The sequence below is a fragment of the Hippichthys cyanospilos genome, chromosome 3 (assembly GCF_059441005.1).
Source record: "Hippichthys cyanospilos isolate Australia breed blue-spotted pipefish chromosome 3, RoL_Hcya_1.0, whole genome shotgun sequence".
Classification (NCBI taxonomy): Eukaryota; Metazoa; Chordata; class Actinopteri; order Syngnathiformes; family Syngnathidae; genus Hippichthys; species Hippichthys cyanospilos.
The window spans coordinates 19,755,907-19,769,395 of NC_142371.1; the positions used below are offsets into that span (position 1 = coordinate 19,755,907).

The 13,489-nt window shown below is 41.9% G+C and overlaps 3 protein-coding genes across 11 annotated transcripts; 1 reads left to right on the plus strand and 2 right to left on the minus strand.

The window, feature by feature from the left end:
- Positions 1-677: 677 nt before the first annotated feature.
- On the minus strand, positions 678-6,703 carry u2af2a (U2 small nuclear RNA auxiliary factor 2a). 6 transcript variants are annotated; one of them, XM_088411287.1, is made up of 12 exons: positions 6,131-6,703; positions 4,433-4,574; positions 3,477-3,512; positions 3,134-3,240; positions 2,770-2,921; positions 2,572-2,688; positions 2,367-2,505; positions 2,162-2,241; positions 1,885-2,007; positions 1,723-1,809; positions 1,048-1,296; positions 678-847 (listed from the first exon to the last, which is right to left on the minus strand). In XM_088411287.1, exons 1-12 carry the CDS (start codon positions 6,177-6,179, stop codon positions 713-715), a joined length of 1,416 nt encoding a protein of 471 aa, XP_088267413.1. In that variant the 5' UTR covers positions 6,180-6,703; the 3' UTR covers positions 678-712. The 6 variants fall into 6 exon arrangements, with proteins under 6 accessions (XP_088267413.1, XP_088267411.1, XP_088267412.1 ...); XM_088411285.1 differs by having other exon boundaries at positions 2,162-2,259; XM_088411286.1 differs by having other exon boundaries at positions 2,349-2,505.
- Positions 6,704-7,475: 772 nt separating this feature from the next.
- On the minus strand, positions 7,476-12,715 carry ccdc106a (coiled-coil domain containing 106a). Of its 3 annotated transcripts, none has more exons than XM_088410090.1 (8): positions 12,580-12,715; positions 10,260-10,338; positions 10,084-10,185; positions 9,796-10,011; positions 9,570-9,626; positions 8,992-9,255; positions 8,606-8,773; positions 7,476-8,159 (listed from the first exon to the last, which is right to left on the minus strand). In XM_088410090.1, the coding sequence occupies exons 2-8, from the start codon at positions 10,330-10,332 to the stop codon at positions 7,843-7,845; spliced, it is 1,197 nt and encodes a 398-aa protein (XP_088266216.1). In that variant the 5' UTR covers positions 10,333-10,338; positions 12,580-12,715; the 3' UTR covers positions 7,476-7,842. The 3 variants fall into 3 exon arrangements, with proteins under 3 accessions (XP_088266216.1, XP_088266217.1, XP_088266215.1); XM_088410091.1 differs by lacking the exon at positions 12,580-12,715 and adding an exon at positions 10,976-11,141 and having other exon boundaries at positions 9,811-10,011; XM_088410089.1 differs by lacking the exon at positions 12,580-12,715 and adding an exon at positions 10,976-11,141.
- On the plus strand, positions 11,391-13,443 carry tmem238a (transmembrane protein 238a). Of its 2 annotated transcripts, none has more exons than XM_088410099.1 (2): positions 11,391-11,645; positions 12,512-13,443. In XM_088410099.1, the coding sequence occupies exon 2, from the start codon at positions 12,514-12,516 to the stop codon at positions 12,841-12,843; it is 330 nt and encodes a 109-aa protein (XP_088266225.1). In that variant the 5' UTR covers positions 11,391-11,645; positions 12,512-12,513; the 3' UTR covers positions 12,844-13,443. The 2 variants fall into 2 exon arrangements, with proteins under 2 accessions (XP_088266225.1, XP_088266226.1); XM_088410100.1 differs by having other exon boundaries at positions 11,391-11,533.
- Positions 13,444-13,489: the final 46 nt, after the last annotated feature.

The window sequence follows — 13,489 nt, forward strand, 5'->3', positions numbered from 1 at the left end:
AAGCTACACATAAGTTTGGGAACAGTAACATTTGACATTCACACGACACATTCTCAAACGATCGTCCTGAGGGGGGCGCAAGGGGGCAGTAGTCTGACAAAAAAAAAAAAAAATCCAAAGAACGAACAACATGTCTAGTCTCTCTAATGGCGGCGAAACTCAATTGGACGTTACAGCTAGTGAAGAATGAGAAGTTACAAGGCGGCCCAACCCCACCCCAAAAAAATGCCCTCATTTGCTTCCTCTCTTTTCATTTCAGTACATCCGTCTTAATTCGTCCTCAATGCACCTTTGACAAGTTCCTTCCATTTAAATACAAATCATTGATGTGTTTACGCCCCCCCTCCCTTCCCCCTCCCGCCAAAAATGACATCTCAGGCTCGCAAAGTATAAAAACTGTTGACCCCACCCTGGACCTATTATAACACACATTTGTCAAAAAGTTTGAGACCCCCCCCTCCCCCCTCCCTCACTGAGGAAAACCGCCCACGACCAAAACAAGCCCACTCGACTTTTTCTGAGATCTCACTCCATCGCATGTGATGACCTCCAACCCGGAATAACAGAAAAACGAACAAACAAAAACAATTCACTCATTGGACTGATCTGGTCAGTGGGAAATTGAACCTCCCCACCCGACCCAAACTATCCCGTACGCTAGTGACCCCCCCCCACCCCAAATCCCATTTTTTCCCCCCCCGTCTTGCCTCCTCTACCAGAAGTCCCGGCGGTGATAGGCGTCGGGGTCGCAGTACTTGGTCACCACTACTCGGTTGGCAAATTTCCTTCCGGTCAGGCCCTGCATGGCTTTCTGGGAGTCGAACACCGACATGAACTCCACAAAGATCTGCCGGAGGGGGGGGGGGAATACAATGGTTACAATGACAGTTTCTCTACGGCTTTGGCAATAAACCAGAGAAAAAAACAGCCAAAGGCTTTAAAGGGGAACTTCAATATAGCGGAGGAAAAATTTTCACACGACGGCCAAAATACAAATTCAAGGCCGTCGCAGCTTTCGCCGGTGATGCGTTGGGGGCGTGGCCTCACCTTGCCGGTGCCGGGCACTTCCAGGCCGTCGACGGGCCTCGGGATCTCGATGCTCTTGACCTGACCGTACTTGCCGCACTCGTCCCGGACGTCCTCCACGATCTCCTCGTACTCTTCGTCATCCACCAGATCTTCGGGCGCCACCATGTTCATCAGGCAGAGCACCTCGGTGGGCAGGCCGCCCATTTGGGTCACCGAGCTGTTCAGGCCGGGCACCTGCAGCGTGACGGGTGTCTGGTTTATGCTGGTCTGCAAAAGCATGCGCAAAAGAACAACGTTAGTCTTTTTCTTGTGACGGCGGCTGTCATACCAATTACATGATCATTCAAGTCAACTATCATTTTGATTTATCGCGCTTATTTTTGATACGTTGATATCGTGCTTCATTTTGCAATCGTGTTACAGCAGACGTTTATTTTTTTCTGTATTTTTGCGTTCCAATAGATTCATTCATGAAAGCGATTCAGTAGCCACTGTATTGAGTAGTCGCTGACATTTTTTTGTGTTTCACCAACACTTCTTTTTTTTTATTGAACATGACATAAAGCCCAATTAAAATGGTATCCGTTTCGTCCTCAAAACGATGACAAGAATCCGGGTCACCGCTCTCCAGGCGTTTTTCGAATAAAGTCAGATTTAGTCCGAACGGGCGCGACCACGGGCGTCGGCACATACCAGAGTGGCGTTCTTGGATCCCACACTGGCTCGCTGCACCAGGAGCTTTTTGTCTCCCAGCTGCATGCCGTTGAGCCCGGCAATCGCCTGCAATGAAGGGAAGCCTTGAAGCGTGCCGCCGGCGCCGGCGCAATCAGAGTTTGCGCGACGCCGACCGGCTACCTGGTCATTGAGGTTGACGTCGACATATTCACAGAAGGCGTATCCTTTTGACAGGCCTGTTGCACTGTCCTTCACCAGGTTGAAGGCCTTCAGGGGGCCAAATGACGTCAACAGCTCCTTGACCTGGGAAACGAGACGACACATTTCACAGTGATAGCCGGCGAGCGAGCTGGGGACAAAGAGCGGACTTCGACATGGACGCCGGGCCTGTTATCGAACGCTTTTTCTCCCAAGAGTTTTCCGCCGAGGTCAGCCGGTCTACGGTCTGACCACTAACCTGATCATCGTTCAGGTAGTTGGGCAGCCCGCCGATGAAAAGCTTGTGGGCCGAGTCGGGCACCACAGTGGACACCACTCCTGTGTTGACAACAAGACCTTTGAGGAAAGCAAACAGTGCCAGCTGCCATACATATTTACGCCAATGGAGGATGAATGATGCCAACAGGAGTAGTAATAGTAAAAACCATTAATTGTCTGTGTACCAGGCACATAGACACTGGGGTTCTCGCTCATGCCCGGCAGCGGCTGGTAGTCGTGCGGACGGCGGATTTTCAGGCTTTGGCCTTGGAAGATGATTCCATCAAAAGCCATGGCCTGTGTTGTCTCATCCACTGAGCGGAACTGCGCAGGAAAGCTCATGTTAGTCCGCGGTTTCGTTCTGACCGCGTAGCCCGCGCGACCACCTACCTCAAGGAAGGCAAAATTCTTATCTTGGTTAATCTGCACAGCGAGCACGGGGTTGCCCGGGGCCTGAGTCAGCCCGCCCAAACGCATCTGAGCGTTAAAGAAGTCCATCATTGACTCCTGCGAAGGAGGAAAACGACACAAATGAGGAAGGAGAGCGAGCACGGCGCCCAAAGCTCGAACGCTGCCCCGATGCGGCACCTCGGTGATCCCGAAGGGGATGTTCCCCACGTAAAGCCTGCGGGCCTGTCGGGTCATTTGGCTGCCCACGACCGGCACGGGCGTGGGTGTGACGGCCAGGCCGTCCGGAGTCATGGTGGGCAAGAGGGCTGTCGCCGGAATCTGACCTGCAGCTGTGGACACAAAGCCAATCAGGCAGTCCGCCGTGAAACTTACAAGCAAAAATCTCCCAGGATGCAGAGAAAATACAAATTCCAACTCTTAACTGGCAATGGCATTTCTCCTCATTTGAACAGGGCAAGATTATTTGAAATATGAATGATTCGAGGTAATCGCGGAATGAATTGAAATTTTGACTCCAAACCCCAACAATGGAGGGCACTACCTTGCATGGCTTTGTACTGCCCGGGGCTGATGTTTTCAAAACCGGGGGGTGGAACGTCCCAGTACTTCTTCACTTTTACCTTCTTCTTCTCACGGTGCGGAGAACGGCTGCGGGATGCACACAGGGGACGTGAAATTAGGGGGTGAGTCGTCAAAAGTCAATCCGACAAGAACGCGCCGAAACACAAACAAGGCATCGCAATCTGGACGTTTTTAGTTCAGGCAAAACGCTGGCGGAAAAACCCATAGCAATTTGCACACAAGTCGGCTGTTTGTAGTTGGGTAGGCAGGGCATGAGATTGTGGCACAACAAAACAGCTTTGTGTTCATTTTGCTGTTATTACCTTGCAGTTTTGTCCTGTGGGTAGCTCGCTGGCGAGCTGAAATGACATTAGGAGGGATTTCACAAAATGATTCTCGAACATTTGGACTCCTAAATTTCGGCAAAGCGAAGTCCGACGCGGCCGGCTGCATTTCTTATTAAAGTTTAGGTCGGGAACATGGTGCTATTGCCAGCGATCAAAAGAGCCAGGAAGCCTAGGTGCATGCGAAACGTTTTTCTGATGTGCGGAAAGATAGGGGCTTCCTTTGCATCCACTTTTATTCTGTTAGACTACCAGGAGTATTAATAATGTACAGAAATCTAGTCAAGGCGGATGTGATTTTTTTTAATTTGATTTCATCGTGTGATAAAAAAAAAACTGAAAAAGAGGAAAAAAAAAAATCAAAGAAGCTCTGGTTTACATTGAAAGATTTAATAAAAGTTGAAAATATATTTAAAGAGGAGATGTGTTAACTATTCAGGACTGACTAAATGGTCAATGCACTTGGCACGTCGTCTGAGTGAAAGCCATGTTTTAAGGAAGTGAGGTAAAAATAGAGTGGCCATAAGCATGGCCCAATGTTGAATTAATCGCTTGACAAAGATGACCCAAATAAACCCCCTGTGATGAGCACAAGATGGGCAGACTTTGCAAATGTGCATTTGCCGCCGCTAAGCTTCATTGATAAACACGCAAAATCCTGAAATTTCAATAGATCGATTAATTGTGGAGTCTTCTTTTTTGTTGTTGTTGTAAATATGCACATTTGCCAGAAGAGGAGCTGAGAGAAAGAGGCCGAGCATCCCAAGAGAGTAAAAAGGAATATTGAAATGCTTGGCTATGAATATGAAGATAAAAAAAAAAAAATCAAAATGAGCAAATCTCTGTGATTTAAGATGCCAAATTATAGAGCAAACAAGTAGGCAGATGTTCCCAGCTTGACGGTCCAGTCGCGGATGAAGCGAAGCGGTACCCACCTGCGTCTGTGCCTGCGATCCTTACTGTCACCACGCCGGTCCCGGCTGCGTCTGTCCCTGTCTCTGCTGCGCCTCTTCCTGTCTCGGCTGCGGCTACGGGAACCGGAGCGGCGGTGATGCCGGTTTTCCTTGTCTCGCTCAGCTGGACCACAAAATAGAAAGATGGTGAATGCGGATCAATGTGTGACAAATGTGTAACGACATGAAATACAAATCCTCCATTTGTGTCCACCGTTTTGTCCATTTTGTCTCAACAAGAAGGCAAAAGAATTGCATCCCACCCAAACCCATTACTGGAAAGGTATAGCACACTGGGACGTTGCAGGCTCACTCGAATAAATTTAATGATATAATACAAAAATCAATGTCCACTGTAGTGGACACAAATAAATATGTTGGCTCTCAAGAGATTATATGTTTTATGAACCATAATGATCGTCAACATTTCCTGCCGACCTTCACAAATGTTAGCAAAAGTAAAAATGATGCTGTGATAGGATGAAAGCTGTGCCAAAGCCAGCTAGTGCTTGTCACATTAGTTGCCAACCTGTTCTAAAATTCGCACACCAGTGATGAGACATTGGGAATGACTAAATGAATGGGAATGACTATTCTTTAGGTGTGGTTTATCAGAAACATTTAAACATATTGTGTGTTTCTTTTGTTGTTGCTATTTTTATAATGACCTGTTTTCTATCTCGGATAAATATTGTTAGATAGCCATCCAGCCGACAATTGCATCAAACTGATGGATGCACTTTTGAATGTGTGATTACCATTTCAATAGACCCCCCCCATCCAAATTTTGATTTGCACGCGCCAATTGTTGGCCTTAATGATTATTAGGTCGTTATTTTCTATATTTGGATTTTTTATATAGCCACAGTCAATAATTAACCAAGTTAAAACTGTTCAAGGAACTATTGAGAACTGTTGAGATTCTGCTGACTCTATGACACCTTGGTGGCCTTGTGTGTTTTTATTAGTTTTGTTTGACATTAAACCAAATATAAGTGAAATTTTAACATTTCTCTTTTTTTGGATCATTTGATTAGCTGTACAAAACTATAAGAGCACTATTGTTTTAAAGAAATACCGATGACACGGAGATTCTCGTACATTTTGTTACTATGTTGTAAAAATGGATTTTAATTGGAGGAAAAAAAACAATACGCAAATATGAAAAGTTGTTCAATTAACATGACTAAAATAAGAGAATTCGATTCGATTACGGATAGATGAGTTTGGATTAAAGTTTGACGCCGACACTTTCTCTTATACTTGAAAATGAATAACGGTCTGAATATTCATTATTATTATTATTACAATAATTATCATCGGCATCAGCCATAACAAATTGATTGCTAGAGTAAGTCGGAACAGGTATTTTTTTCGCAAGTGTATTTCAATTATAGTATAGCATGAATCGCAAATCAACGACAAATGTGACTTTAAAAAAAAGTGATATATCCTATTTAGTGATTTGGTCAAATTCACTTGGTATGAAAACAAGAAACGCTCGAAAAAGTTAAGTTGCAACAATAGCAAGCCATCTCGTTTGGATCCCGTGGCTAGCTACTGCGATGCCCTTCTTCCCTTCCAGTAAATAGACGGAGCCCGCGTAGCCTAGCGTCATGGCGGCAACACAAATCCTAAAGCATCGGGGTACACGGCGCCCCAATCGCTTGCGATGCTTACCTTGTTTGTTTTCAGACAACTGCCGTTCGAATTCGTCGAAGTCCGACATCGCTGCTAGCTTCGGCGGCGTCTGCGTTATTTGCTCGAAAAAAGTGGACCTCGAAACCCCCCCCTAAAAATGTTGCACGCGGAAATCAGCTACGGCTGCTAGGTCGCTATAAATCTAATATTTTGGATTAGCACACAAAAAGGGAAGTGGGGTTTATTTACACGGCGAAGGACAAACTAATCCGGGAAAATATTAAACAAAAAAAAACGTGGGTTAGCAAAGCGAGCTAGTAGCAAAGTCCAGCAGGAGGAGGAAAAAAAAGGCCTGGCGCAGCAGACACTAAGCTAGGCTAGCTTAGCGTGCTAGCACGGACAACGGAATGAATGGGGGACTATTCAACCGCACGCTAAATAAAAACGTCCGCGGTGAACTGGCCGCCACGAAAACGCAGTCGGCCGGGTTCGAATTCCAAACGCCCGCGCCTCGTAAGGTTTGGAGGTCAGCGAAGTGGATGGAAAAAACAGTCTGCCCGCTTTTCTTTCTCCCTCCGTCTCCCTGGTCCTCCTCAACACCGGAAGCTGATCAACGGCTTTCCGGAAAATGGCCGTCAAACTTTTTTTTTTTTTTTTTACATGTAATTACATTTGTATTAAATTACTAGAAATATCAGCATTGTATTTATTGTTATCATTATAGATAATTAAATTTGGGGGAGTATGTATTTGGTGAATTTGAAATTTGGTTAAAATGTAAATCTAATAAATGACATTTAAAATGTCATTTTCTAAGATGTATATTTTGCTTGGAAAATGATTTTGCATTGAAATAAAAAAAAATACCTATTGAAAATAAGTAGTTAATAGAAAGAAAACGTTATTTGATTTGTAATGGTACACAAAATACAATTTTTAACGTTTCATTTTTACATATTTTCTTAAATCAAGTATGGGCAACCGTGAGCTGGAGAACCCCTTAATGATTCAAAAATGTATTTGATTAAAAAAAAAAAAGTTAAACTTACAAAAAAAAAACGAAAAGGGAGGGGGATAAAATATAGAAAATTATGAAAAAAGAAAAATAATTGTGGTTATTTGGATTCATGGGTGACTGAAAATATGCAATAACTGTAGTTTTAAGTTACAATAACACATTTCCCCACTAGATGGCAGACCTGGCTTGGTTGTGCACTCTTCGGTTCCTATATTTTTAATTTTTTTGAATTTGAAGAGCTCCCAAATATAGTAGGATTCATTATCTAAAGCGTTTTGCAGCACATACATTTGTGTATTCTAGTGCAAATAATTTACATAAATATAGAATATGTGCAGTTGTGAAACCCATGAAAAAAGCACTCGATTCAAAAAGACAAACTTTAATTATGGCAAAGTATAGGCGAACAACTTAAAAAAAGACACAAAGCAGAGTGATGATAAATAAAGGCTCCTCGTTCCTGACAGTTGCTAAGTAGCTGCATGTAAAATAAATAAAGTGCAAGTTAAAAAAACAGCAAACGTATTTTTGCCATTTGTATCCAAACAGGAGAACAATCCTGCAAAAAATCCTGCATTATTTTTACATCACAGGTGGAGTGCGTTGAACTTCTAGAACATGATCTCCACATAAAAGACAAGCTAACATGAACACATTTTATTGCACATGTAAAAAAACATCCTTTATCACAAACTTTACACCCAGCCCCCTTGTTGTGGACCTAGCGCTTGTGTCAGTGTCTGAACCTGTAAGAAATGGGCAAAAGCAGGTTGTTCTTCTTCAGCGCTTGCACCCTGCTCAGCGTCTCCTCGTCCAGCGCCGTATAGCAGCGGCGAGCGTAGTCCAGCAGTTTCTCCTTGGACGGGTCAAACTCTCCCACCACGGCGACCTTCTCGGGAGCCACCAGCAGCAGCTCGGCGATGGGTGTGGTGGAGGCCACCGTGTTGCGGTCCACTCCGTGGATTTGGAAGGCCTTGGACATGTTTTTTAGACGCTGGTATGTGAGGAGGATCTTCTTGTATCGGAAAAGCACCCCGGCAGCATCTTTTACTGAAGTATGAAACATTGAGACAGTTTAAGTGGATAAATTGGGTTCTTACAGTATTTAACATATAATGCATCATTTATTGAATAAACTGCACTTTGCATTTCTACCACAAGAGGGCGGTAACGCAGATAAAATGGAGAGTATCAAAACTAACCTACATAAACAACTGTAAAACTATTCCACACCTGCATATTAGCATAACTAGCAAGCAGAAACTGATGTAACATCACACACAGAAAAAAAAAATGTACAATGCACTTTACACAAACAGTATTTAGTCATTTAAACTCACATTTTGGTATCCGTGCAGAAAATGAAATGCTAGGGAATATGGATGAATTTTGACGTTTGGGTTGAAATCCCCTTCAAAGCTTAAGTTTCAAATGTATGTGATAATACATTAAACTGAAGTGAGCGAACCACCTTCATTTTTGTTGTTATGTCTTACCTCTTTGCCTCTCTCGTAGACCCCGGAATATCCGCCTTCTTTTTATTTGTTGTTTGTTGCTGTTAATGGGATCTTGCATGACACCTTCTCCTGACATCATTTCCTCCTCATTCAGGTAGCCGTCATGCTCCAAATAGTCCTCCGATTCTCCCAGGAGTGGTAGGGAATCTGATAGAAGAATGAATGCCGAATGAATTCTTTACATTTTACTTAAATGTCAATTGTGTGTTTTTATCGTGTGTTTTGTTACAGCGCAATTTTTCTCATTAAAAACCCAGTACGGAAATTGTTGTATTTTTGGGTGGCTGGGATGGATTCCATTCATCTCAATGGGGAAAGGCAATTAGAGACATGAATATAATCCAAGATGATTGGATTTTGATTACCTGCAAGCAAGTTTCGACGGCCATTCAAGTCAGTGATCAGCGGTCTCGCGGTACTGTCGCCGTCGGCTGATGCGCCGGCGGCGCCCAGGTCTTGAAGGACGGCCGCCGATTGCGCCGAGGTGAACAGTGCATTCATGGAGGCCATCTGATTGCTTACTGAATTGGAGGCGTGGCTTTTAGAGGGAGCCGTCGGCGGGGGGGCGGGCCTTCGTTGGATGAATTGGCGAGAAGGGAAGTGTGGTGGCGAGTCCGTCTGACGTTGCTCTATGAGAAGAAGATGTCAGTGAATAAGGGAAGACTTCCAGAGTAAACAGCGAAATCTTTTTTTTTTTTTAAGCATTTCTCACAATACCTTAAAATGTACATTTTTGAATCAAACTGCAACCGAAAACCTTAAAATATATTGCGTTGTTGATTTAAAAACAGTTTGTTGAATTATTGGATAGAATCATGCTTTCTTTTACAAAAACTTGTAGTTTTTGCTGCCTTGTCCCAATTTAAATTGCTTAAAAATCGGAGTATTATGTCAAAATTATTGATGCTGAATAAGTGCTCAAGTCAAATGTTCCCCCACTAACCTGATGGACGTTCATCTTCTCTTCTTCCCCTCCAAGTGAACCGTCTAGACTCATAACCTGCAAATGACAAATTGTCATCAATCAGGCGACAATGCTGTAACAGCCAATCACAGAAGGAAATGGAAGAGAACTTCAAATGATATTTATATTGCATTCATTTATTTCCGAGGTTTAATTTGAAGACCATAAACTAGATAGTATTCCTGCACATGAATGTTCTTATTACCGTTGCTGTACTGACCGGGATCTTGTCGCCGGCTTTTTGTGGACGAGATGAAACAGTCGAGCTGGCACCGCAGGAAGTCCCGCTCCTCTTCCAGGTCTTCGATTCGTTTCTGAAGCCAGGAGTTTTTCTCCACTGAAATCTGCAGTTGTGTGCGCAGGTTGGTGATCACCATGTAGGAGCTGTTGACGTGAGATGGGCCAGCAGATGGCGGCGACTCTGCAAAGGCAATTCAATATAAGTGAGTGAAAAACAATGACGTGAAAGTTTTCAACCAAAATGAACAATCACCTTCAAAATTTTGGTCACTTTGGTTGAAAAATCCTGCTTGCTGCTCAAAGTTACTTTCCTCCAGCGGCATGGCTACTTCATAACTGTCTTCATTTTTTAGAACTTGTAAATGAGAAAAGGAATGAATTATTATAATTTCAAAGTGAACATGTAATATTATGAGCACTATATCTTACTCTGTAGGTTTAAGGTGCCTGTGTGATTCTTGGATGTGGATGCAGCATCAGGCCTGTTTCCATTCTCCATCATCAAAATCTTAAAAAACAAAGAGAAAGTATTTTCATTTGTTTATTTCCTGTTGTTGTCTGTTGTTATCTTTTTAGATACACATTATTACAATATCATATATAGAAATTACACGTGACCTATGAAAAAAATGAAATCCACCCAAAATAATGTGCTGAGGTTTGATCAAGTCAATTCTAATTTATTATTTTAAAAATTACAAAAACTGTGAGTTGAATCTTACAGTGTTGTTCTCGCAGAACATCATATTGGGAACTGTTTTTAATATTTAATTTAATATTAATATTTTGAAACGGGCCATTTTATGACGCTTCGCATTAATGTTATAAGAGAGGTGTACCTAATGAAGTGTCCAATGACAGTTTTTTGTTTTTTTTTTACACAGCTACGAATTCTGTTTACGTAAGATTATATTTTTATCATTTAATTTTTTTCTCGCCCTAAATAATCCATATAATTAGTACGACATTATTTCACAATACTGAAGCGATATGCAAGCGAGCTCATCATCTAGCCTGGCCAGAAACGATCTAGCTGTGAAATAATAAAACTCGTTTTTTCTACATTTGAATGTTTCATTCCGTCTTTCGGACAATGCATCTTAATATTTCGGTTGCAAATGTGCAAATGTGGGTACGGTACGTACCGAATGAATGCTGGTAATAACCTTATGATAGACATGTAATAATATGTCGTTATTACTCTGTCATGTCGCCATCTCGCGAGCGTCTCCGCTAGCTAACAAGCTAACAATAACAATATTATTATTGCATTTGGGAGACGTCATTTCCGGTTATGATTGCGCGGGGGTGGCGGGGCTTTTGAAATAATTTTGGCGTATTTAAAATTAACAATACATAAATACAATTGAGTAAAAACTGGGTTTTAATTTCAGAAGTATCATACACTGTTTGTTTTTAAAAACAGCGTCGATGCTATAGGGAGTGAACACAGGAGATATCAACTGTTTTGGACTCACTCGTAACAAGTAGTGTGTGTTTATTTTTCGACTTCACCTGCGTTGGCGCCAGTGAGTCAAAAAAAAAAAAAAAAAAGCTTCAGGACAGGTAGAGCAAGTGACGGCGTGTCAAATTTCATTGTTTACTGATGACCCCGGAGTCCTACAGATTCCTGTCGGGGACTTTCACGAACTATTTGTGAACACGTTTAGATACCGTCGGAAAGAAATCTGGAGATCTTTCCGGTAAGATTTGGATGATAATTGTGTTGGTTTGTTTTCCCACAAGAGCTTCCTGACTACTTTCGAGGCGTGTTTGCGATCCGGAGGTTTTTGTCATCTGAAACTCTCAGAACAGGTGTGGCACTTTTTACGGTTGGGACAGCAATCTAATGTTTGCACGCTTTGTTTCATTTTAAAGTTCAAGTTTTCGAGTTTTAGTTGGTTGTACTGCATAGTTATATGTACTGTACACATTTTTGTGCAACCAATGTTGCGAATACTTAAGTATGGTTAAACATCGATATCATCTATACTTGTAGTCCAAATGCAAGCGCAGTGTTGAAGAATCTTAGAAATGTAAGCTTTGTTTATACCTGTATAATGTTACTGCGCATTAAAATTCGGAATTATAGAAAGTAAAATAACCAGTGTGAACGTGCAAATCAAATACTGCAGTCAAATATTTTTTTTAATGCTTTTTCTTGAACTATACCATTTAAAAATTAGGCATACAACTTAAAAAAAAGGCAATCTCGCTCATTTTCAATTTGATTTCTTTTTGTATTTTTTGTAATTTTGTAAACTTTTATAATCTTTTTATTTTTGGTAAATAATACATGTATGTGTCAGAGAATTACAACTCCTTCATAAAAACCACCTTTAACTTGCATAAAGACTTTTTAAGGAAAAAAAAAAAATATTTTTTTGTTATCTCTCTCTCTCTCCAGTTAGCTGGGTAACTATGTGTGTATTGTGTACTTACATTGCTTGCTATCGAGTTCTCATTCCTATTAAGCTAGCTATCTCCCAAATGCCTACCAATTCAACCATTTAGCTAGCATATTACCCGCCCACCTATGTTGCTAGCTACAGTACCTTTCTTACCTACCTATTAAGCTAGCTTGCTACCTACTGTAATTATCCACCTACCTATTGAGCAACTAATGTAATAAAATGTATCTATTTTTATTCTGTATCAAATCTTATCTATCCTGTTTTTAGCAATGGCGCCAAAGTACGACGGCCTGTCCCACTGCAAGCCGGCGCTAGTGTTTGCGGTACTGACGGACCTGCTGGGCGTGACCTTGCTTCTGCTGGGCGTCTTTGCGCCGCTGGAGATCCAAGGAAGAGACTTTGGGGATTTTCTGGTTTACTCGGGAGCACTGCTTGTGCTGCTTTCCTTGGCGTGCTGGGTCCTGTGGTACAGCGGCAACATTGAGGGCCTGACCTCCAGGAAGGAGCTCGGGGGCGCCATGGGCGGAGCCGTGGACCGTCTGGCCCGATCACTCAGCAGGAGAATACGGCTCCCCAGGACTCGCAGCAGTCCCACATAGACGTGCACAAGAGGAGTGCCGCTGTGGACAAGGACGAAAACAAAAAAAGCTATTGTAATGCTGAACGTTACTCTGTGTCTTTTAAAATACAAAATAGGGATACTTACGCTTGCCGCATAATATCCGGTGCTTCCCTGTTATCGTAAAACAAGTCAAAACTGAAGCTATGAAATAAATCTTTTTTTTTTTTTTATATGCAACATTGCAAATATTGTCAATAGTTCCTGCATAGTGGAACCAAATGCACAACCGCATTTAAATACCGCATAGGATGCATTCAATAATACAGGACATATTCAAACAAGTAAAACAATCAAAGGTTCCAAAGGAGAAACATGATTATAAAAATAAATAATGTGCTTACATTCCACAGAAGTACAAATTTAAAGTGGGGAGGTGTTTGCAAGTAGTACACCTCATGTAAAGTAACAGTCAAAATTTTGGAAACACCACTTAATTCAGTGTTTTGTTATTTTAAAATTTCCTCCATTCAAGATTAATAGTTTACGAGCGGTCTACTTATCTAGTCATTTTTAGCAGTAAAAAGTTACATTTTGTCTACAATTTACTTGATATATACTCGAGATATATATATATATATATATATATATATATATATATATATATATATATATATATATATATA